We start from the raw sequence: 23,930 nt of genomic DNA on the forward strand, positions 1-23,930 counted from the left end.
TTGCCTGTGATGAGTTTTAGTGTCTTCAGAGTTAGTGTACATCCTCAGGCTGTTAATTATATGTAGGTCAGAACACAGACATCAGGAATTTAAGCACACATTGCATATAGCCCCCTGGTGGCATGAAAATGGAGCAAGAAGCAGCTCTCAGAGTGACTTTAGTTTCTCCCAGAATCAAACTCACCACATTCCTGGCATGTTTCTCATTCTTTTGTGGCTGGAAGCAAGTGGAGTTGCCAGGTTACCCTCATCAAGGGTAAGTTTTAGAAGCATTGTCAGTGTTCTGCTTTCTGGGTGATTCATCTTGCACTACAGCAGGAGAGTGTTGAATAGTAACTACTGGCCAGTGTTTAACCTGTGGGATCTTGCTCAGCCCTTCAAGTGCTCCTCATGGCTTTATCTTTTTTTTTTTTTTTTTTAACTTTCACTATCAACTATCAAACATTTATAGTTCCCTTTCAATGAATTTGAAACAATGTAAGGTTTCTGTTGTCAGTTTACAATTTTATTCCTTTGTGGAAACAAAAGCTGAACTTTCAGTTTTCAGATTGACTATTAAAATATCAGACTGTATCCTCCCCCCCCCCCATACAGTATATACAAGCTGTGGTACCCAGCCAGCCTCCAGGAAAGAAACACAATTTAAAATGTTAAATGTGTATGAGTGTTTGGCTTCCTTGAATGTATGTGTATCATGTGCATACATTGTCTGTGGAAACTACAAGAGGGAAGCAGATCACCTGGGACTGGAGTCACATGCTGCCACCACTAGGAGCTGTGAACGGAACCCAGGTCTCCTGGAGGAGCGGCAGGAACCCAGGTCTCCTGGAGGAGCGGCAAATCCTCTTAACCGTGGAGCCATTACTCTGGCTGCCTTGTTCTTTAGTTTTTGAAAAGATACTGTCATTGTCCCATTTCAGAGACACAAATTAACCGATGTATCTTTTTGAAATATTTTCACTTCTGTTCCCAAGTTACTTTCTTTCCATAAAGTCAAATAATCTGGCTTTTGTATCTTGCCAGGTATAGTTTGTTTACTCAAAATAAAGATGTAGTTAAGAATAAGGCCCACACTATTGGCTGCTTTGACTTGTTAACTTAGGCAGTTTTCTCTAAAACAAAACAAAAAAATCTCGTGGTTAAATTAATTTAGTCATAACTTTGTATTTGATGGGAGTTTAGTTACCAGTTCTATCGCTTAACCACCTAATAGTCCTTCAGATATAAAAATCTTTACTGAACCGCTACTAGGAACAGGCTGCCTGGGAAACAAAGCAAGCAAATGAGCCCCAGTTACCAGTTCTATCCTTTTACCGCTAAATAATTAGATTCAAAAAACTTTGAACCGCTACCACTATCAGACTGCCTGGAAAACAGTGCAAACGAGTCCGGCCCGGAGCTGCCTTACATGCGCGTGGTCGCTCGTGCGCCCCAGCGCGGTCCCGAGCCTGGCAGCGAGCGCCAGGAGTCAGGGAACGCTGTAGGACTCATCCTCAGCAAAGCTGGTCACAGGAATCCATTAAGAACCCATGCCCTTAGGCAGGCGTGGTGACGCAGGTCTTTAATCCCAGTACTGGGGGTGGGGGCGCATGAAATTTCTGACTTCGAGGCCATCCTGGTCCCTACACAGGGAGTTCCAGGACAGCCAGGGCGGTGTAGAGACCCTGTCTCAAAACAAAAACAAAAGAAACAGTGCCCTGCTGGCTCCTAGTTCAGCGGAGGGCGGGGAGGGACGGGCGCGGCCTCAGCCCTTTAAACGGGCTGCGCGCGGAAACGGCCCCATAGCCACAGGCGGGAGGGGTCGGGCTGGGTGGGGCGATGGGGAGGGCGCCCTTGCCCAGCAGTGACCACCACGATCCTCCAGCAACTTCTCCAATCCGCACACTTTTCTCTTTTCGCCCCGACTTCTCCTGGTGGGGGCGGGACCGAGTATGTTCGCCCCGCCCACCAGCAGCCACCACGCCCCCTTCCCCGCAGCTCCTCCAATCAACAGCCTCCCTCCCTCCCCCACCTTTGCAGGAGTCATCTGGCCAGGGTGGGGCTCCCGACGGGTGTGTCAGGACGAGACGCGCGCTCCTACAGACTTTCGAACGCAGTTGGCCCTCAGGACAAAAAAGTATGAGAGCGGCGGCCAATGACGTGGCAGTAAGGACCCGCGCTCGAATTGGTTCCGCCCCCCTCCGGACGGAACACAGCCTGGACCCGGCTATTGGCCCTCGCGACCTGTCACTCGTCGCGGTGGCCAGCCGCAGGGTCCTCGCGGTGACTAGTTCCGCCCAGGCGCGAAATGTAACGCGGGAAAAGCCGAAGCGGGGACCGCGGCGGCAGGTTGTTATTCTCGGGGACTCGGCGCCTCGAGTCCCGTTTTCCTGTCAGCAACGCTGCTGCAGCCTGATCGTCCGGAGCCGCCTGCCATGAGCCGGCGGCTGTGAGGCGCCGAGACGTAGCAGCGCGGGCGAGCAAGGCAAGCTCGGGCCGAGAGCGCGAGGGCTGCAGACGAGCCAGCATGATCCGCGGCGCCCCGACACCCATGGCGGAGCCGCCGCCGGTCATCTTCTGCCACGACTCCCCGAAGCGCGTACTGGTATCGGTCATCAGGACCACGCCGGCAACGCCTCCGTGCAGCAGCGTGGGGGAGCCCGAGCCGCCGCCGCCGCTCGTCCCCACTAGCCCCGGCTTCAGCGACTTCATGGTGTACCCGTGGCGCTGGGGTGAGAACGCGCATAACGTGACGCTCAGCCCGGGGGCGGCGGGCGGCGTCGTTTCGACCGGACTGCCCGCGGCGGCTGAACTCCCGACGCTGCGGGGTGCCCCGCCATCCTCTGCCTCGGTGGCCGCCGTGTCGGGCGGGGAGGACGAGGAGGAGGCGAGCAGCCCAGACAGCGGCCACCTCAAGGTGAGTGGCTCGGGCGGCCGAGGCGCGGGGCCGCCTAGGGCCCGTTAACGGCGCGGCTCGCCAGCGGGGCGGGGCCGGGGAGGAAAAGCGGGGTGGCGGGGGAGGTGGCTGACAGGACGCTGACGTCACTGCCGCGCGCCAAAACCGGACCTTTGGGGGGCAAGGCGGTCACGTGACGGGTGCGGCGCGAAGGCTGGTCTGGGGGCAGCAGGTGCAGCGGGGTAGATGAGGGGGAGGCTCCCAGTGTCAAGATGCTTCGCACTGCTGTGCTTCTAACTTCGCAGCCTGGGTCTTCTTAGATGTGGAAAGAAAGGATGTGAGCATTTGGCTCCAGCCTACATTAGGGTTGGGGCTAGGTGTCACCCTGTATCCCTGGCTGGCCTGGGACTATCAGTTCCACTTGCCGAGTGCTGGAATTCAAGGCTAGCGACACCACGTCTTACTCTACACTTTACCTCCGGAGCAGCTGAGGGTTAGGGGGTTTGGTAAAAGCGTCTTCATGAAGTTGTTGGTACACGGTGACTCTGCTCGGAAGGACCCGGGACTGTGTTTATGCGACTAGACTTAATACTTTACATTCATCAGCGCTCAAGAAGGTATCGGCAAATCTGTGTGTGGAATAAATGTTATTGCAAGATAAATAAGGAGTTTTCTGTTGTTGATTGAATGTCTGAAGAACATAATCTGCTACGCGTGTAGCAAGCAAATTGCCCAGCCCATTAAGGGATGCTTAGTTTATAAATTGAAGTAAGTTTGATGACATTATGTACGGGCAGTAGCCAGAATGTTGAAACTGTTTCGGGTGAAGAAGTAGATAACTTAAATAGTGGTATTATTATAGAGCAGTAAAGTTATGAAACTTGCACCACAGTGCATATCTGAAAGAACAATAGAGATAGTACCTGTGTTGGTGTAAGGAACGGCTATTGCTGCTGGCTTTAGGTAGCCCCTCCTAACATGTCATCTTAGGTACTTTAGGTATCTATAACTTTTGTATTAATTTAATATTTTAGTCCTTAGAAAATGCATGGTACAGTTAAGTGATGTAAAGTTTTACGTGCAAGAATACCGTGGAAGGTTTTTGTATTTGTGACTTTCTAAAGTTATAGTTAATTTGTGTGCACATGTGTATACCTGAAACTGAAGTCAATTTTATGAACCACTTTGAGAACGCTGGGAATTTAGCTCAAGTCCTTTGGCGTGCTCTTAATCACTGAGCCATCTCTCTGCCCCCTTCTGCCATGATTTAATCTTAGTTTTAACTCCATTTGATTTTTAGATTATCAAAAAAAAAAAAAAAAACCTTGTAAATCAGTGGTTCTCAACCTTCCTAATGCTGAATCCCTTTAATACAGCTCCAGCTGTAGTGACCCCAACCATAAAGTTATTTTCGTTGCTACCTCATAGCTATACATTTGCTACAGTTATGTAAATATCTGTGTTTCCCAATGATCTTAGGTGATCCCTGTGAAAGAGTTGTTTGACTGTCCACCCCCCCTCCCCCCAGGGGTCTCAGCACCATAGGTTGAGAACTGCTGTTGTTTGTATTTATTTGTTTTTCCAGGCAGGGTTTCTCTGTGTAGCCTAGACTGTCCTGGAACTCACTCTGTAGATCAAGCTGGCTTCGATCTCAGAGATCCTCCTGCCTCCTGGTCTCAGGCTGATGAGACCTGTTGTAAATAGATGTAATCATAGGTGTGTGCTTCTTGGCTTGAATCAGACTAATCTTTACATAGATCTGTGTAAATGTTCTCACAGTGCATAAGCTTGAGTTTTATTTCTACATCTTCACCTCTTTCAGAGGGAAATATACGAGAAGGAATGTGAAAATGAAAGGGCTGGTATATATTTATATTTCCCCCTTCTCACAGAACACTTTTAATTTTCAGAATTGATTGGATAACAGAGTCTAGTTCTTTTTTTAATTAGTGAAGTGATTCAAGTGCAGCTCCAGAAATTCATTTAGGGTTCTAAACTTAAGAGAGAAAACACTGGACTATGCCTTTATCTGAGAAAATGACCTTATTTATTTATGGTCAAGATGCTGTTGGTTTAAAGAGGGAGAGGGATTCCAGCCCCCCACCCCCCACCCCCCATGTTGTTTTGGTTCTAAAGTTCTTACAGTGATAATCTACTTCTCCAGGCTTTGAGTGAGTGACGATGCTTGGCTGCTCAGTCTGCTCACTTTCCAGGAAGTTGGAGATAAGTGTGTAGTGTAGCCAGTGTCAGGAATGCTTCCATCATCCTTCATTATGTCACTCTGAGGCGCTAACAGCTGTGAGTGAGAGAGAGCAGTTTTTATTTCTGCCTCTTACTATAACTCCCAGGGGAGGCATTAACATCTGAGTTGTAAACATGCCATGTTAGCTTTCTGTTCTTTTGTCTGTACCCTACACAACTCTTGTGAGTGGGTAAAGAACATCTGTCACCTGCTGTCATGTTTTGGACCCTCATTTCAAGATCACTTAGCACTATTTGTATATAACATTTTCTTCTGTGGTTGAATTCTAGGAGAGACCAGGAACAGCTATAGCATCCTTGTTTTCCAGGGTACTTCCTGTATCCCCATCTATGCCCCTGTACTCCCTGTCCAGACTGCATTCATGATAGATGCTGTAGGGCACCAAGCCTGCCTCTGCCTGACTTGTATCCACTTTTAATATCCAAACATCTAGATTGCATGTAGTCTTTCACATAATTGATTTGTATATAGTGATTTTTTTTATCATCATAGAAGCACTTATTCTGTTAGCATACTAGCTACCATTTATTACCTGGTATGGAGTGGGCACTTTGTAATGTTAGGAGTACACTACCAGGCTGTCATCTATTTACCTGCTGAGAATGAGAAACAGCATCCCCAAGATAAAGGTCATACGATAGATAGCAGAACTCTTGTTTTCACTCTATATTGTTCCCAGCACACATATAAATGGACTTTTAGGGATAAATTTTTAAAATATTAAGTTGATGTAAGCATACATAACTTAATTTATTGCTTATCCATATCAGTTGAGGTGCTTTATATAAGGGCACACAACTTGACATTGAGTGTTGAAGTAGAGACTTGGAAGGTTATACAGATCAGGTGGGAAGTAGGCAGATCTGAGCAGCATAGGGAGTTTGGATCCAGACCCAAATGTAAGGAGGGATATATGACTCATATTCCCTCATCAAGGCTCACAAACATTTCTCAAGATCATCATCATCTGCTGCTGCTTTTTCTCCTCCTCATCCTTCTTCCTGATTGTTATGCTTTCTCTTAGATAGGTTTCTATTGCTGTGGTAAAACACCATGACCAGAGCAACTTGGAAGGAACTACTAAGGTCATACTCCCATCACCAAGGGAAGGCAGGGAAGGCAGGACCGGAACCTGGAGGGCAGGAGCTGATGCAGAGGCAGTGAGAAGTGCTGCTTACTGGCCTGATTCTATGGCTTAAGGTGTCTTATTACACAATAGACATGCTAAGTCAGGCCTTTTATTTGAACTTGTCAAAAACATTCAAGGACTTTTTAGGTCTTCTGTCTTTATATAATTATAAATACTTTCTAGAGGCTGGGAGATTCTGTATGTAAAAGTTTTTAGTGGTGTAATCATCCAAAATTTCATGTTGACATTTTTTCTTTGAGTCAGTAGTCTTGACAAGATTTGTCCTTCAGTTTACAGATACAATTAATTGATTGCTGATAAACATGCCTAGAAACATAGTTTTCTTATTGTTAAGATCAAAATGAAAATGGCCTATTCAAGTAATATTGGTTATTTTAATATATATGGTTGGGGCTGGTGAGATGGCTCAGGGTGCAAAATGTTTGCTGCATAAGCACGAAGTCCTGTGTTTAGAGCCTTAGCATCCAGCTTCCACATTGAAGCCATCTGAAGCACATCTATAAACCCAGCGATAGAAAGAGTGAGGGTCTAGAAAGACTGGCAGATCTCAAGGCCTCTGGCCAGCCAGCATCATAGAAAATGGTGAACTTTGGGTTCAGTGAGAAACCTCATCTCAAAAAATACGGTGGAGAGAGAAGACATTGATCTCTGGCTTTCAGATGTATACAGACAGGCATGCACACAGATAATATAGATACAGCTCATTTATCTAGACATTAGATGATTATTGATCTCTGGCTTTCAGATGTATACAGACAGGCATGCACACAGATAATATAGATACAGCTCATTTATCTAGACATTAGATGATTATTTCCAATCTTATTTCCTTAATTAAAAGAATGCGTTTATTTGCCGGGCAGTGGTGGCGCACGCCTTTAATCCCAGCACTTGGGAGGCAGAGGCAGGCGGATTTCTGAGTTCGAGGCTAGCCTGGTCTACAGAGTGAGTTCCAGGACAGCCAGAGCTAGATAGAGAAACCCTGTCTCAAAAAAAAAAAAAAAAAAACCAAACAACCCCCCCCATGCATTTATTTAACTATTATTACCTATATGTGGCAAGTATGTTGTATTTATGCAAATAATTTATATGCATATATACAATTTATATTTATGTACAACTTATGTTATTACAACTGGGAATGTTTTATTTTCTCTGGTAGCAAAGAAAATAGTGGGTAATTTAATTTTTCTCCCCCACCCCCTCCCGTTTTTGTTTTTGTTTTGTCCTGGAACTCACTCTTTAGCAGGCTGGCTTTAAATTCACAGATCCACAGCACTGGAGTTAAAGGTGTGCGCCACTATACCTGGTGTGAACTTCTTTCAAAGTGAAAATTTTTTACTGAAGGAAATTTGGTTAGAGCTTATCATTTTAGGTATGAGGCTAAGATTTAAGTTTTAGAAACCTCTAGGTTTTTACATGGAGAACAGTGACATTTCTTAGCTGTGTGTGACACTTGGCAGCATTGTGGTTTTTTGTTTGTTTGTTTTTCATGTAACCTATGGTTGTGACAACTTATTTGGGAAATAAAAGGAATTTTTAAAAAAACATGCTTGTTTTAGATTAGAGAAGATAGTGCAGACTCCCCATGAACAATACTCAGTTTACCCATTTGCTTGCATGTTAAATAAATGTAATACATTTGTGACCATGTTGTTATACTAAACTATTCAAATTGTCTTGGGTGTTTTGTATGTTTGTTTTTTGAGGTAGTCTCACTTTGTAGCTCAGATTGTCCTCAGATTGGCTCAATAGCCCAGGCAGGCCTTAGACTCACTTACAATCATTATGCCTCAGCTCCTCAATGCAGGGATTTACAAGTATATGTCATAATAGCTTCTTGATTTTTTTCTTTATTGTTATTATTTTTTTTTAAAGATAAGGTCTCTGCTATGAAGTCTTGACTGGCCCTGAACTCACAGAGCTCCACCTACTTTTGCCTCCCAAGTACTGGGATCAAAGGCTTGTACATGTGGCCTCATTTTTTAAATGTATGTAACATTGCATTAATATTTTGAGGTGTACCCTGAACTTTTTAATTTGTCTTTTAAACTTATAAGAATTTATTTTGAATTAACTTAGCTTCAGTGGGTAAGCCTATTAAAACTACTGTGTAGATCCATCTATCTCCTCTTATTGATGTCCCCTTTCAGTGCAGAATATTGAGATCAAGCTCAAGGCTACTGGCATAAACAAGTGCCCTATTAGGGTGGGGGGGGTATGGTGGGAGCAGTAGACAGGACACACACTTTATTTTTCTTACCCAGCAGTTTACATCTCTGCTATAGTCTTCACTTTCTTTGTGTAGAGCTTCTGACTGGGTTCAGGATTTACTGAGTACATGCTCCATTTTCTGACTTTCCCACAGGCTTTCCTATGTCTGTTTGCTTTAGGTGAACCCAATTTTTTGGTCCAGAGAGCAGCAAGTTGTTTGTGAACAATGCCCTCTAAATAGTCTAATGTCCTGAGAGATATCTAGATTAGATGAGGTAGATAGGTGCCTTGTGTCAGTCCACCAAGTGGCCCATCCAGGTCATAGCAGATAGTTTTTCAGAGTAGATTCTGGTCTGTTCTCTGCAAGTGGGAACAAAGTTACAAACTAAGAACAAAGACCTTTTGAAGATTTGCTACTGGCTAAAGGAAGAATGGGCAAGTGAAAGTGCTTTGGGGGTGTTTGCTGATTTAGTATTTTTGGAGTTGCTGAGACTGCTGATTTTGGTGGTTTTCTGTTATCTGTAGAGAGGTGGGCTATAAGAGCCACTTTACAGTTCTTGCTGATGCTACTCAGTTTGTATCTTATGCCGCTTTAATGATTCCAGAAAATTATTTTAAAGTTTATAAACAATGTTAACAGGATGGAATCCGACGTGGAAGGCCCAGAGCAGACACTGTTCGGGATTTAATCAATGAAGGAGAGCACTCATCTAGCAGGATCCGCTGTAATGTCTGTAACAGGGTATTTCCCAGGGAGAAGTCACTCCAGGCCCACAAAAGGACTCATACAGGTAAGGTGACAGCATTGTAGAAGTGGCTAGAAGTGATACTCGATTAAAAAAACTTGATTTGGTACTTACGTTGTTAATTAATGTTATTTAATTAGGTTAAATAGTGTTCATGTAAATTGCCTTATATTTTTTTATATTGCCACTATTTGAAGTTTTAAAAATTAGCCACTGTTACTCAGTCGCTTTTTGGTGGGGAATGGTGGGTTTAGGATTTTAAAACTGAACATTGTCAGTTGTGACACTGTTAATTCCACCTCCACCTACCTGAATTCTATTTGTTTCCCCTAACACTTCATGTCAGACATTTTTATTTGTATATAGAAGTCCTTGCGATCTGTATAGAAAGCAAAATATTTTGTAGAAGGCCCATGTTCTCTCTATAATGTTGACCCCAGGGGAGGAGCCTTATAGTAGTAAATCAGCAATAAATAATACATCAATTATGGTGACATTTTTGAGCATCATATCTAGGTTAGAGCACTATGCTGTATGTAGAAATAAATGAAACAGTAAAATTTCTGCAGAAGGAGACTTCTATTGCACATGATCACCACAGGACACTTCACAGGGGATACCAAGTGCAGCTGAAAGCCTGCAGACTCGGGATTTGAATGGCAAGGAAGATGTTTTCTTAAGGATAAGAACCAGATGAAGAGGCATTGCCTCCTGGCTAGAATATCTCTTCTGGAGGAAACTAAGGATGCTTCTCCCTTCTCCAAATAGATAATGGATTTGGTGACATTGCATGCTGAGAAGAATTATCAGGCAACTTTTTAGCAGTCCAAGGAGCTCAGGAGGGTTTGGGATGGTTTGAGGAATAACTCAGAGTTGTGTGCTGGTGCCTCCATCTTGTTGGAGAATCACCTATGCTTGAGTGAGACCAAGGAAATAGCCACAGAAAGCAGAAGTTGGAGATAGTTTATAAGTCAGAAAAGAGCTCATAGTTGGACTGTTGAGGAGGAAATATAGATAAGCTGAAGATGCTAATAACAAGGGTTGGACCTGGGTTTCTAACTGTTCAAGATCTCGGAGAAGTCGTGTGCTTTACAGAGGAGTGGTGCTCTAGTGCCGCCCTTTGTCCCCTGCCTGTGTGCACTGTGATGCGTGTCCTTTTTCACTGGAGTTCTGACCCATGTGAAGAGGATTTTCCTCCTGCCCCTTCTTGCTCCCTCATGTCTGATTATGATGTCTATCTTCTTAGGTGAGAGACCTTATCTGTGTGACTATCCAGACTGTGGGAAAGCCTTTGTTCAAAGCGGACAGCTCAAAACCCACCAACGTCTACACACCGGAGAGAAGCCTTTTGTCTGTTCAGAAAATGGTATGGTGTTAAAGTGATATTTTAGGAATAGTTAGTAAACAGCTAATAGTTAGAGTAAATTTTACTTAGAGTTTTAATAATCAGCTGGTATTTTTACTTAAATTTTTTTGAGAAGAGAAAATTTTTGGTAAGCTTTTATAAAACATCATAAGCTCCCCATGCCCAAGCTATGGATTGAACCCATGCCTTTGCGCACACTAGACAGGCACTCATTGAGTTGCACACCCAACCCAAGCTTTAAGAAGTAGAAGAATTCATGACAAACATAGACTTTGAAGTAGGCTTTTATTTTAGTTGATAAACTATTTAACTAGAGTAAGTGTATCTTTTCTTAAAGGGATCTAGTTTTATATCCATCTATTTGAGTGTGTGGCAATAAGGGGACCACTTACATTCTAGGGATCAAACTTAGGTTATTAGGCTTGGTGGCAACACTTTTACTCAGTGAGCCATCTTGCTGGCCCTCTTAAATGGTTGGTTTGCTTGTTTGTTTGGTTTTTTTTGTTTAATCACAGTCTCCAAAAAAGTATAAACAAACAAACAAACACACACACACATTTTTACCACTATAGTCCTGCTCCCCTTTTTTGTAGTGTTCTTGATAATTTTTTTTAAAATCTTATAAATGTTTACAGGCTATTTATTTTTAGTTTTCACATATGAGAGGAAACTTTTTTGTTTCTCTCTCTGAAACAGGGTCTCACTAGGTAGTATTGCATGGCCTGGAACTCCCTATATAAACCAGGCTGACCTCAAACTCAAAGAAATCCACTTGCCTCTGCCTCCTGAGTGCTAGAATCAAAGGTGTGTAACATCATCCTGACTCATTAGAAAACCCTTATTTTGTTAGTATTTAAAATTTATCTTATGAGTGTGTGTTTACCTGCATGTATATATGTGCACCATGGTTAGAGAGGACATTGGGTTCTATGCATGTGATTGTAGACACTTGTATGGTTAGAGAATTCTGCATCTCTCTGCCTTCCTTTGTATATATTGAAACTGGACATATTTCCTATGTCTGAATGTTCACATTCTGTTGAGCATTTCCTTCTGTGTTTTAAAGGCTGCCTAAGCAGATTTACCCACGCAAACCGCCATTGTCCAAAGCACCCTTATGCCCGGCTGAAGAGAGAAGAGCCAACGGACACACTCAGCAAACACCACTCTACGGACAACAAGGCTGCTGCTGAGTGGCTGGCAAAGTAAGGCTGTGTATGTGGTCTCCCAGGTGTCTTTGGGGCTTGGGTTTATGTTAGAGTTTGAGAATTCCTTCATTTTAAATAAATACTTATGTATGTTTTATAAAATAGTTCAGAATAATTCTTAATTTCCTGTAAGTTGTTATAAGTGCTTGGGATCTGTGTGTAGGACAGAAGTAATAATTTGTGTGCCCCAAGCACAGTGTATTTCATTTTCTTTGTTTCACTGTTGAAAAATATGGAACACTCATGAACAAGGAGGTCAGCATAAAAGTCTTTCTCTGAGAATATTTGACTTAAAACCTGTTTGTTGTTAACATCACTGAAGTTTCTCTGGAATGCTGTTGGGTCCTGTACTGTGCTGCTACAGCTCTTCTCCCCCCCCCCCCCCCCCCCCGTTAGCTATGCCACAGTGGGCAGGTGTTTATTGATAACCATGTCACTGTTGTTTCAGGCTTCTCTGCTCTTGGCAGGAGGCCTCACTTTTTTCTTAGCCATTCTGGCTCATCTTTTTTTCTTACTTGGGCTAAATATCATTTCAGGAAAGGCTTACTTGACCTACCCAGGAGCTCCTAGAACAAACAGTCTGGGACCTACTTCATAGATGGAGGCTAGTCTCATCCTGAGTATGAAACCCAAATCTTTGCTGTAGTACTCAGGGCCCCAGTGACCTATCAAGATTCTCTTGTTCTAGTCCTCACGTTGAACTAGCAGTTCTTTTAATGCTTCTTATGTACTGCCAATATTCCTAGTGTGGTGAGATAGATTTCCTAAAATGATAGAGTTGTATTTTATTTGGCTGGAACTTGCTATATAGACTGCCCTGGAACTCAGAGATTCATCTGTCTCTGCCTCTGATGTGCAGGGATTAAAGGCATGTACCTTTAATCCCTCAGCAAAGATTAAAAAGCTTTGTTCAGTATCACTGATGTATGATAGGTTGCATTAATGTACAATTTGATACATCTGACATTTTGTCTACACCGTGGAACCACCATAGTCAAAGTAATGGATGTATCTGTCATATCTAGGTTTCCTCATGCTCCTTTGTAGCACATCTTAACTGCACTGCTTCCAACTAGCATTGATCTTCTGGGACCATAAACTAATTTGTATTTTCTAGGGCTTTATAAAAATGTTATCAAATGGCTGCTTTAACTTAGCATCATCATGCATACTAAGTGTTTCAACAGTCCAGAGGCAGGTGAATCTCTGTGAGTTTATGGCCATCCTGGTCTACAAAAAGAGTTCTAGGACAGCCAGTGTTAAAAAAAAAAACAAAAAAAACCAAAAACCTTGTCTCGAAAAACCAAAAAATAAAAAAAAAACAAAAACAAAGAATTAAGACTCTTGTTTTGGTTTCTTGGAGTTTTCTCACAAGCACTCAGAAATCTCACATGACTTCATTCTGGGACCATGTTCTGAATTTTTTAGAGGAAGGATATCCAGAATAGCTTGAATTTGAGATGTTGTAGATATATTGTCGTTTGATGCATGGATATCCTTTAAACAGGGTCCATACAGTCAATAAGTTGAAGGGCAAGGGGGATGAGGAACATAAAACCAATACATGAGCTCAGAGGCACTCATCAAAGATGCATAGGCCAAAGCAGCTAGCATTGCCAGAGATTCTCAGGTGACATAGGGCTCTGGTGTTTACCTCTCCCTTGGTGCATAGGACCTTATCTTACCCCAGATTGGCAGACGTGACTTAGGATATGGTCTATATCTCTTTTTGTCCTTTAGTTGGAGGTTTGCTATCTTTCTAGTGACTTCCACTGTCTCCTTGCCCTCCACCATTCTTGATGGGCTTGGGGCAGGAGGAGCCAAAGAATCTCTAATGATTCAGTGGATCCATCTGCAATGACAGATGCAAACCTCTTCCCAATTTTCTTATGGAGAAGTAGAAATAGGGCAGGTTAATACCTCAGCTTGCTTATTTATTTTTGCAATAAAACCAGGGAGGTTAGACTGTGCACAAAAATGAGTCTTGCTGGGAATAATCCTACAACATAAGCAGAATCTGAAATGATATTTAAGAGTTGTTACAGGACATTTGATCTAACTCTGTCTTAGTTTGGGTTTTCTTTGCTGTGAAGACACCATGACCAAGGCAACTCTCGTTTATAAAGGACAACACTTAATTGGGGGCTACCTTACAATTTTAGAGGCTCAGTCTGTTATCACCATGGCAGGAACAGTAGCAGCATCCATACAGAAATGGTGCTGGAGAAGGAGGCAAGAGTTCTACATCTTGATCCAAAGGAGAAGACTCCCTCAGCAGGCAGCTAGGAAGAGGCTTTCTTCATACTGGGTGGAGCTTGAGCATAGAATCTCAAAGCATATCCCCACAGTGACACACTTCTCAGAAGGCCACATCTCAAAATAACACTTCGAATGGGCCAAGCATATTTAAACCACTGTACACTATGAACACTGAGATTGTATTATTTACTGAAAAAAAGCTGTTTCTGGTTGTATGTCTCAGCCTTAGCACACACCTTTAGTCCCAAATAATGAAGGTAGTAAAGTTAGTTTGTAGAAGTATGGTAGTTTTAAAAAGTGATATGTAATTGAATGGCAGACAGAGTAGCAAATTAGAAAGATTTGACAGAATAAAGTATGTCCCAACTCTCAATAGAAGAAAGAGGAAAGGGAAGCTACTTACAGGAGCAGTGCAGAGAGGAAGGAGGCAATTTTTACTAGGAGAGTTTTACAGAAACAGGCTGAAGACAGACAGAGCTAGACACAGGTGAAGACAGAGTGAACCACAGAATGAGAAGGAGCTAAAAGATTAGAACAGATTGCTAGAGTTACTTTGAGGCTAAGCAGAGCAATTCAGGAGAGGCAGAGAGAAAGAAGCCGGATTGAACCAGTCAGCGTGAAGAGGAGTTGGAGCCAGAACAGCTGAGTCAAACCAGCCAGCCAGAGTTTCAGAAAGAGCTAGAAAGGGATGAACTTATTCAGCAGCAAGTCTCAGAAGCTGGAAACATTCTAGGCATAGATAGGACTGTACGGAGGCTAGAAACTTCCAGGACTAGGCCTAGGTTAGCAGACTGAGGCAATAAGCCCTCAGAGATGACAACTATCTGAAGAATAAAAGTTATTTTACAAAGATTTTATGAATTTACCATAATAGGCTAAGTAAAACAGCCAGTTCTACCTATTGGGCTGAAGAAAAGAAAGTATTACTAGATTAATGATAATCTGGACCATGAATGTCTCCTATACCTTTAGATGAACCGTCAATAAAAAGAGTTTCTACCTATGGAATGGGAGAAGATTGGACAATTTTTTTTTTATAATCACAAATTTAGTTCATAGAAAATCCCATAGATTGCCAACTGGACCATGATTTTCTGTACTCCCATAGTAATCCCCTCGGGTGGTGCATGCCTTTAATCCCAGTACTCAAAAGGCAGAGGCAGACCTCCCAAATTTGTGGCTAGCCTGGTCTACAGAGCTCGTTCCAGGATAGCCAGGGCTACACAGAGAATCCCTGTCTTGAAAACATCAACAACAAAAAGAAAAAAATCAGTAGTCTTCTGTAATGCTTTTAAAAACTGATAGTTGGTTGAGGGTAATATAAGGATCAAACTAATATAATTGTTGACTTCGGAGCCATCCCTGATTTACTAATTGAACAAGAAGAGGAAAGTAAACAGTGTTTTATAGCTCTTATGATGTAAATAAATCCATTCCAAAGGTTCATCCTCTTGTGCTATAGTAACTATAGGAGACAATTTTGTAGGGAAAAGAAGTTTAAAGGCAGTCGAGGATCCACACAATACACAATTGCCTCTTTTAGTCTGAGTTCAAATAGCTAGTTTTTTTCTTCCCCTTGAGATAATATATGGGAACTAGCCAACACTGACTTTCCTTCTAGGGTTTTAAATAGATTGGTTAGTGCATTAGGAATATACCAGACAGCTCATAAGGTCTGGGGAGGAATTGGTAAGTGAACTTCAGTTCGCTTTTTCATAGGCTCTCCTAGATCCTCATCAAAAAATGGAGAAAATTCAAGATTAGATTATCAAATTTCTTACCCCATGCTTCTGGGTCATTTTCTGGCAATGGATGATACACATCTGAGGGAGGCTCTTGTAAGAGGGCTGAGTGAGACATCACTGCCATAGTTATTATTTGTGGAGCTGTTTTTACTTTCAATTTTGCCTGGATGGAGAAAACCCTTTTTGCCTCTTTTACCCATTTTAAGGTTTGATCATTCAGTTCATATTCATGCAAGGAACTAACCATCTCTTTCTCATGATTAATATCCTCCGTAAGTATTTTGAAAACAGTCCAAATTAATGCCCAAGTGCCCAAAATTGAATAGGATCTTTTCCCCTTTTTATGCCTTTTCAATATTCTTTCAGACTCTGTCCTATACTTCATCTAAAATTCCTTACTCTGAAAACAAGTGATTATAATTATAAACAACTTGCCAGCATTTTAGTAGTTGTGATTTTAAAGCTGTGTTCTTTCTTTTAAAGCATGATGCATAAACTCGATCATAGCTCCCACTCTAGTCTCTTAACTGACTCCACGTCCTTGTTACAGTGTACTTGGTGCGTCCTGGGAGAGTGGAGCCAGTCAGTGAGGTGAACAGATGTCTCATGCAATAGCCAACTTTATTCTGAGTGTCAGACAACTTATACTCTGAGGGTTAAGAGTAGTCACAAGAGTAAAGTGTACAGTTATAAGGGCAAGCTTCATACAGCATAAACATGTTTTTCCATAGAGGCATATAAACAAATAACAATAGTTGTAACGAATAATCTGAAGTAAGCTCACTTCTATCCACTATACCTGGGAGGAGAACAAAAGCATAATCCAAGAATAATTCCATGTCTTTGAAGAAACTGAAGACACAGACTTTTGGTTTTTTGGGGGAATTTTATTAAAGTACTCAGAAATCTCACCCTACTCCCCAAAATGTATATATACCACCACATTTTTTTTTTATTTGATCATCTGCTCACAGATAGCCTAGGCATGGCTACTGTGAACAGTGACCAGTATCTGTAATGTACAAGTATCTCCATAGTCATAGTCATAGACTTGGGTGTGGGATATTTGGGTCATATGGCAATTGCATCTTGAGTATTTTGATGAACCTTCACAAAAATTCAGTGGTGGCTGAGCTATTTATATTCCTGTCAGTATGTAATGGGTCTGATTTAGGCAAGATGAGATATTGGTGTAAAACGTACATGTTTGTTTACTGTTTGTACTACTTTTGAGAACTAAAAATGATTTTTAAAAAAGCATTTTATATGTTTGTGCCTGAGTCTATTTGTGTGCAGGAGTTCATGGGGGCCCGAAGAGGGCATCAGATTCCCTGGAACTGGAGGTACAGACAGCTGTGAGCTGCTACATGGGTGCTGGAAACTCAATCCAGGTCCTCTGGAAGAGGAGCTAGTGCTCTTAGCCTCTGAGCCATCTCTTCAGCCCCACTAAGAAAATACGTGACAATCTGATATCTGCAATATAAACAATATGTTTGCTTTTTGTACAGGTACTGGGAGATGAGAGAGCAACGCACCCCCACCCTCAAAGGCAAGCTAGTTCAGAAGGCTGATCAAGAGCAGCAAGACCCTCTGGAGTATCTCCAGTCTGATGAGGAGGACGACGAAAAGAGTGGCGCCCAGCGCCGGCTGCAGGAGCAACGAGAGAGGCTGCATGGGGCCCTGGCCCTCATTGAGCTGGCCAATCTGACAGGAGCACCACTGCGCCAGTAGCCCCCACACTGACTCTTCACTGTACAAAAGTACTGCCCAGCATACTTACAAAGTAGATCCTTGGGCATAAGCTAAGCACCTTATTTGCTTATCATAGGCTGCTATTCTGTAGAAATTTATGAAGAATGTTGTTGCCTCAGATGGGGTGAGAGAGAATTGCACTTTTTTTTATATGGAAATAGATTTGATGTAAAGTTTAAAATATTTTGTAAATATGGACTGCAGTTACAGGGTAGAAGCTACAAGTTGTGGGAAGCTAGGTTTTGCAAGTTTAATGCATTCATTGGAAGCAGTTCTCACAGGAAGCACTTTGTGAATAAGACATTTGTGAAAACGCAGATTGGTACAAATAGCCAAAGAAGGTTGAAATAGATTATTTATAAGATCATTTTTAACAGTGTATGTTAGTGTGTGTGACAGTACTGTAAACACTGAAGCAGGGCAGTGTAAGACATATGTATAAAATACATATTTTTAAATTGCAAAATAGCATGGCCAATGTCTAGAGAAATGGGAGGCCAATTATTTGGAAAGATAATATAAGTTATGGACTTGGAAGAAAATAGGTATTTGAGGCTCTTGGTAAGATGGGTACTAGTTTTTAAAATTGGTATAAGATGAGTCTTATCCCATCTTTCTGGGCTTTTTAACTCACTGTAATGCTGATGCTTAGAAAGCGCTCGTCACTCAGCTTGTTGACTGGGGACTTTTGCACATTGCTCAGCTGCTGGACCTGAGTGATTAATCTTGCAAAGTCTATGTAACCTGGCAACTGGTGCATGTGTGTGTACACCCGTGAGATCTATTATGGGCCCTGTAATGAGATTGGCACTTGTGTTTGTATTAATAAAAGGGACATCTGCAGGGTTGTTTTGTAGTGAAATGTTTTAGGTCTTTTGATAGTAAACACTAAATTTTAATTGTTCTGCTTGTTTAGCGTTATTAGTGGATGGAAGCCTCCATGTTTATATTTCAGTGCATATTGCCACCTTTCTGCTTCACTTCAGAATAACATGCCAAGCTATTTTGTGTTCACTAAATTTAGCTATCAGTTAAACACTTGAGTAAATATTGGCTACTCAAATATGCAGGCTTCTGAGATAGTTTTAGCTGCAAGTGTCTTGTCTGGTGGTTCAAAACCATTTTCTCCAAATAGATGAAGTTACTGAACATGCTATGTACTAAGGCATGAAGGCATGAATAGGATTCTAGGGGCCGAGCAGCCACCTCTTTTATGGAGTCAGGAATCTGTCACTTGAGCTTTTGTTAAAAGGTGAATGAACATAGTGATTCATAGATTCCTTAATTGGAGACTTCAAAGTAATGGGAGGAAAGATGGGCTCCTCAGTGCCTTTTCTCTTTTTTTTTTTTTCTGAGATAGCATCCTACGAGTTTAGATTACATATTACTGAGAATGTAGGCTAAAAAATCTCGGGGGCTGCAGTACACAGGTAGTTAAGTTGTGTAGCCTTGGAGAGTGGAGGTAAGAAATGTCTTGAGAAGCACCAATGTGAAGCTGAGGTTGTGGTAGTTAGAATAATGTGTATGCCGAGGACATACTTTAAAAATGGAATTCCTCTGTACAGTCAATTTCAGATCTTTAGGGGCTTTTTGTAATAAGAGAATTTATATCTGTAATGGTCTAAGAATGTTATCTGTAATCTGGTATGTAGAATTTTAACTTGGAGCACTTATAAGAGCATACATAGCATCTAAATATTCTTGGTTTGGGATTCGACATTTTCTCTAGAATTTTTTCTCAGATAAATGGGAGTGTATGAACCAAAATGCAACACTCATTCTTGGGAAATTTTAAATCTGATCAACTTGCCTTAAGGACAGCAGTATAATTGAAAAATGCAATTAGTCAATTCACAGATAAGATTTAAGGCTTTCAAAAAGGTCTTTGTTTCTCCAATTGACTTTTGTCAACCATTGTAGTTAATATTCACAAGAATTTTTTATTTGTATGATTGGATAATTTGAGAAATTATTCCAACTGCTTACCATTGGCTATGTTTTAAAGGGTTATTTTTTTATATAAGCTATGTACTTGGACAAAATACATTGGCATCTAAAATTTGAGGTGTGTTATGACTGCTTTTTGTTTTAAAAATGTGGTTACATTCAGATTTTTGAAGTGTTTTATGCTTCATATGGCTAAGTTGTAGTTTGGCAGAGTTAACAGCATATTAATAAACATGCTGTAATTTTAAAAGATGCTTTGAATAAAATTTTATTTTAATTTAAAGTGTAAAGTACATGGGTCATTCTTACAGTTTTTATAATTTGTTTATCAAAAATATAAAAATGATAATAGATGATTAGATAGACAAATTAGATAGATAGATAGATGTTAGATAGATAGATGTTTAGATGGATCAAAAAAAAAAAAAAATAGAAACAACCCACAACCTGACATCCTTCATCTCACTTGTCTCAGACAGTTTTTTTGAGGTTGTGTGGGTTGACTTGACTTCAGAATATCATACACGCTATGCAAGAAGCATCTTGCCACTGAGCTATATCAACCTTCAGGCATTTTTTTTTTTTTTAAGCATAGTATGAATTACTGTTTCTTTAAATTATGGTTTGAGACAGGGTCTCACTTTGTACCCCTCACTGGCCTGGAATCCACTAACTACATTTGCTTGCCTTTGCCTCCTGAGTGCTGGTTTTAAAGACTCACCCTATTAACACTGGGCTGTGTTGTGGATGTTCATTTGCTTACTTCATTCATCACAGTGCTAACATGCTGGGGCTGGGGAGATGGCCCAGTGGGCCAAGTGCTTGCTGCATAGCCATGAGCACTGGGCCTTGATTCCCAGCACCCACATAAAAGCTGGGCAGGGTGGTGTAGACCTCTAACCCCAGTCCGGGGGGTACATAAACAAGTCGTATCAGCCAGCCTACCTGAGATGCCAAGCTCTAGGTTCATTCAGAATAGGGAGAGAAGACAGACTGAAGAAAGATCCCAGTGTCAACCTCTGGCCTCCATTTTTGCTGGGATGAGTGAGTACATCTGTATACATATATGTCCACATATGCACTTACTGATGTTAGATCTCAAACCAGGACAAATGGCTAACTGGGTTACCTATTAACATCAAAGCAGACTGGCCACCAGGTTCTCCCAGCATCCCTTAGTTCCTACCTGTTGCAGGGTCCTCCTGGCTGGCATACCCTGCCCTTTACCCTGAGCTCTCCTGTCAGAAGCTGGGTTGCCCCTACCTCAGCTGCTTTTCCCTATATAATACAGCCATTTTGGCTTCTTAGTCCCCTGGCTTTTCCCGCTCCCTGACTCTTCCTCACATGGGCGTGGTTCAGGGTCATGTTCATTCTGATCCTCCCAGATGTCTCTGCCTCTGGCTATATCTTCCTTTTATCTACAATAAACCATCACACCTAAGAGCACTCATGTCCTTTTTACTTATCATTCCGCTATATCAATAGAGTCAATTAGAAAAGAAAAAACATTTGTTATGCAGTGTTTGTGTGTGTGCCCGCACGCATGAGAGTGCATTTGCTGTGGTTTGTGTGGAGATAGCCAGAGATAGCTTTTGGAGTTGGTCTTTCCTTCTAACATGTAGGTTCTAAGGATCAAACTCAGGCCTTCAAGCCTGGTAGCAAGTGTCTTTTATCTACATTGCTAACTCGGAGTTTCTGGTGTAGTTTAAATTAACTATTGCTAGCCCTGTTTCAGGTCTTAAATTAGGGTAATGTGTGGAGATTTCCTTTTACTCAAGTGTTGGGAGCCGACTTTAGTAGAAAGCGGCTAGATCAACTTTGCAGCCATCTGGAACCATATACCCTGATGAAAGACTTGGTTGGCAAAAGCCTATAACAGCTGAAGCACACTCTGATAAATATATTGTTTATCCCACATAGCTTGTTTTGCTGTTTAGTGACCTCAGCTGTATGGTGCACGTGGTAAAGTGTTTTCACCTGTGTTCTCCTGCTTGTGTATATAAATACCTCAGAATTCCCTTCAATAAGAAGAGACTTGAGAAAATAGAAGAGAGACTGAATCACACCCTGTCTTGTCTCCATTCTTCGCGTCTCTTGCCCCAAGAGCCACACTCTCTCTTGACCAGAGCACTTAGCCCCAAAAGCATTGAGGCAAAGCATTGAGGCCGAGTGTGGGCCTCAACACTCAAGGGTGTGGAGTTTGGAATCATCCTTCAAAGAGCCCACTAAGTTTCTTTTCACTTGAGTTATTTTCAGTTGATCTTTCAAGGTTACCCTGCCCTGATTGTCAGGTCCAAAGGGTACCCCAGTTTCCCTCAAAAGGGCAGGTGTACTGATTCAGTCCAAAATTGAGTCTAAGCCCATCTCAACCTAGACTATAGGAGGATTTTGGCAGTTAGCTAAAAGCCAACATTGCTCAGAGGGACACGTGGCTCTATTGATGTCTTCCTGTGGCTGCATAGGCCTCCAGGCTCCCTCAGTCCCTACTTACAAGTACTTGATAAGTACTTGAGAGCCTTGCCCTGGTCCGCCTGCCATGCCCCTCCAGCTCCTCATTCCCTTTTGTGACCTGTTATTTTTACTGTTCTCTTGCCATCTTCCAGCTCTCTAGGTCTGTTCTGTCTCCTGCTAATCACTATCCTTTTCCGCTTCCCTGGCCATGTCTAGTCTGCTGGCCAAGACCAGTCTTTTTCTGCTCTGGATACTTTTTTCTTAACCTACGACTACAATCCTCCATGGTACACGATGGATCGAGCAGTCATGTTGGCAGTTTCTTTATTGTGCCCCTCTGATACATCCAGTTTGGAGCACCCAGAAGAGACACAGATGGACCAAGGGACCTATCCATGTTCTCCTATCTAAATCAAGCTGTGGATTCCCCTAAGGTATGGATTAATTTTTTTTTTCTGCTGGCTTTTATCCAACTGCCAGGAATCTTCCTATAGTCCAGGTTGAGCTGGGCCTATACTCAATTTTGAACCAAGTCAGTGAGCCTGCTCTTTTACCAGGGAATGAGGAACCCTTTGGACCTAACACTGGTATGTGCAGACAACTCAAAAACGCTAGTCAGGCTGTGAACTGCAAGTTAAAAAGTACAATACATCTGGACAGGAGAACAAATCTGAAGATCTTTTTGAGTGTCCAAGTGCAGGCTTCTTCTGGCTTTAGTACCTGGGGCTCCATGCATGCTAGGCTGTAAACATGATTTTAAAATACTGTTTTGCAAAGTTTATGGGTAGAGTGACCAGAAACAGATCTTTAGAGGAAATCAGGCAAAGTGACTAAATTCAGATTTTTTAGGTTTATCTTATTTAAAAAAGGATTTGTTGTGAATTCTGAGTGTTTGTGTGTATCTGCATGCACTGAGTACCTATGTCTGCCCAGGCCTATCAGCTCTGCATGGAGCTGGGGTTACAGGTAGGTGTGAGCTGCCTGGTATGTGTGTTAGAACAACCAGAGCTCCTAACCTTTGCTCCATCTCCCCAGTCTGTAATTCAGATTTTAAAATCTTATGTGCCTTTGTTTTCTTTCTTGGAGGTAATTTGGGCTCGTTTGGCCAAAATCTTCAGTGTTAGGCCACTCCCCAAAATTTCTGCTCAGCTTCCAATCCAGCTGTTGGTAGACAGTTCTAGCCTGGGCTTCAGCTTTAACAGGGCATCTTAAGCATTTCTAAAAGGCTAACTTTTCAGATTTTTTAAATTATTATTTAGAATTAAAAATATGAGACACTTCACTGGAAATAATGCTACTAGTCGTTCTGCAGTTCTGAGCTTTTATTCACAAGAACCAGGGATCCCGGGTCTGCTGTCCTAGGGAGAAGTGGGCCTTTCGTGAGGGAGGCCTGAATTTACTAAATGTCTAGAGGAAGAGAAGCCGAATACTTGGCATTTGTGGTGGATGCCGGTCTTAGGCATTTATGAACGAGGAACAGAAGCATTCCGCACAAGCGCTTGTCTTGAAGTATGCCTGGGAACATTTTTTAGTAATAGTTGTCTATCGGGAATTACCATCACGCCAATCACCGCGGTCGATGGGGGCGCTCTGAGCACCACAGCTGACACAGACCCGACTGGGAGTACTCATGGAAACTCCTGCCCTTTGTGGGGATGTTGAGCTCGGATTTGCGTGTTTGCTTGGTTGTGTTCATTTGTCAAGAACGCATCTGTAACTCGCTACTCAGGCGCGTCCAGTAGGATGTAAATCATACTTTTTTAAACAAACAAAAAAGCGGAAAGGAACCTCAGCCTCTCTGGGTGTGCTGGCTAAGACTGTTTTTCCGGCATTCCCAGGCAGTGGACACCTCTGAGGAGAGTGCACTAGAGCGCGGGGTGCGGGGCGGGCCGTGATCAGAGTTCGCGCCCCGGCTCTTCCTGTTCCTGCCGCACCCTCTTCCCGGGCTGCTGGG

The 23,930-nt window shown here is 42.3% G+C and overlaps 1 protein-coding gene across 1 annotated transcript; it reads left to right on the forward strand.

The window, feature by feature from the left end:
- Positions 1-492: 492 nt before the first annotated feature.
- Znf367 (zinc finger protein 367) lies at positions 493-19,808 on the forward strand. The gene is made up of 5 exons (XM_034511090.2): positions 493-2,896; positions 9,143-9,293; positions 10,495-10,614; positions 11,681-11,819; positions 17,335-19,808. The coding sequence occupies exons 1-5, from the start codon at positions 2,507-2,509 to the stop codon at positions 17,555-17,557; spliced, it is 1,023 nt and encodes a 340-aa protein (XP_034366981.1). The 5' UTR covers positions 493-2,506; the 3' UTR covers positions 17,558-19,808.
- Positions 19,809-23,930: the final 4,122 nt, after the last annotated feature.

Source organism: Arvicanthis niloticus, chromosome 8 (assembly GCF_011762505.2).
Source record: "Arvicanthis niloticus isolate mArvNil1 chromosome 8, mArvNil1.pat.X, whole genome shotgun sequence".
NCBI classification, from domain to species: Eukaryota; Metazoa; Chordata; class Mammalia; order Rodentia; family Muridae; genus Arvicanthis; species Arvicanthis niloticus.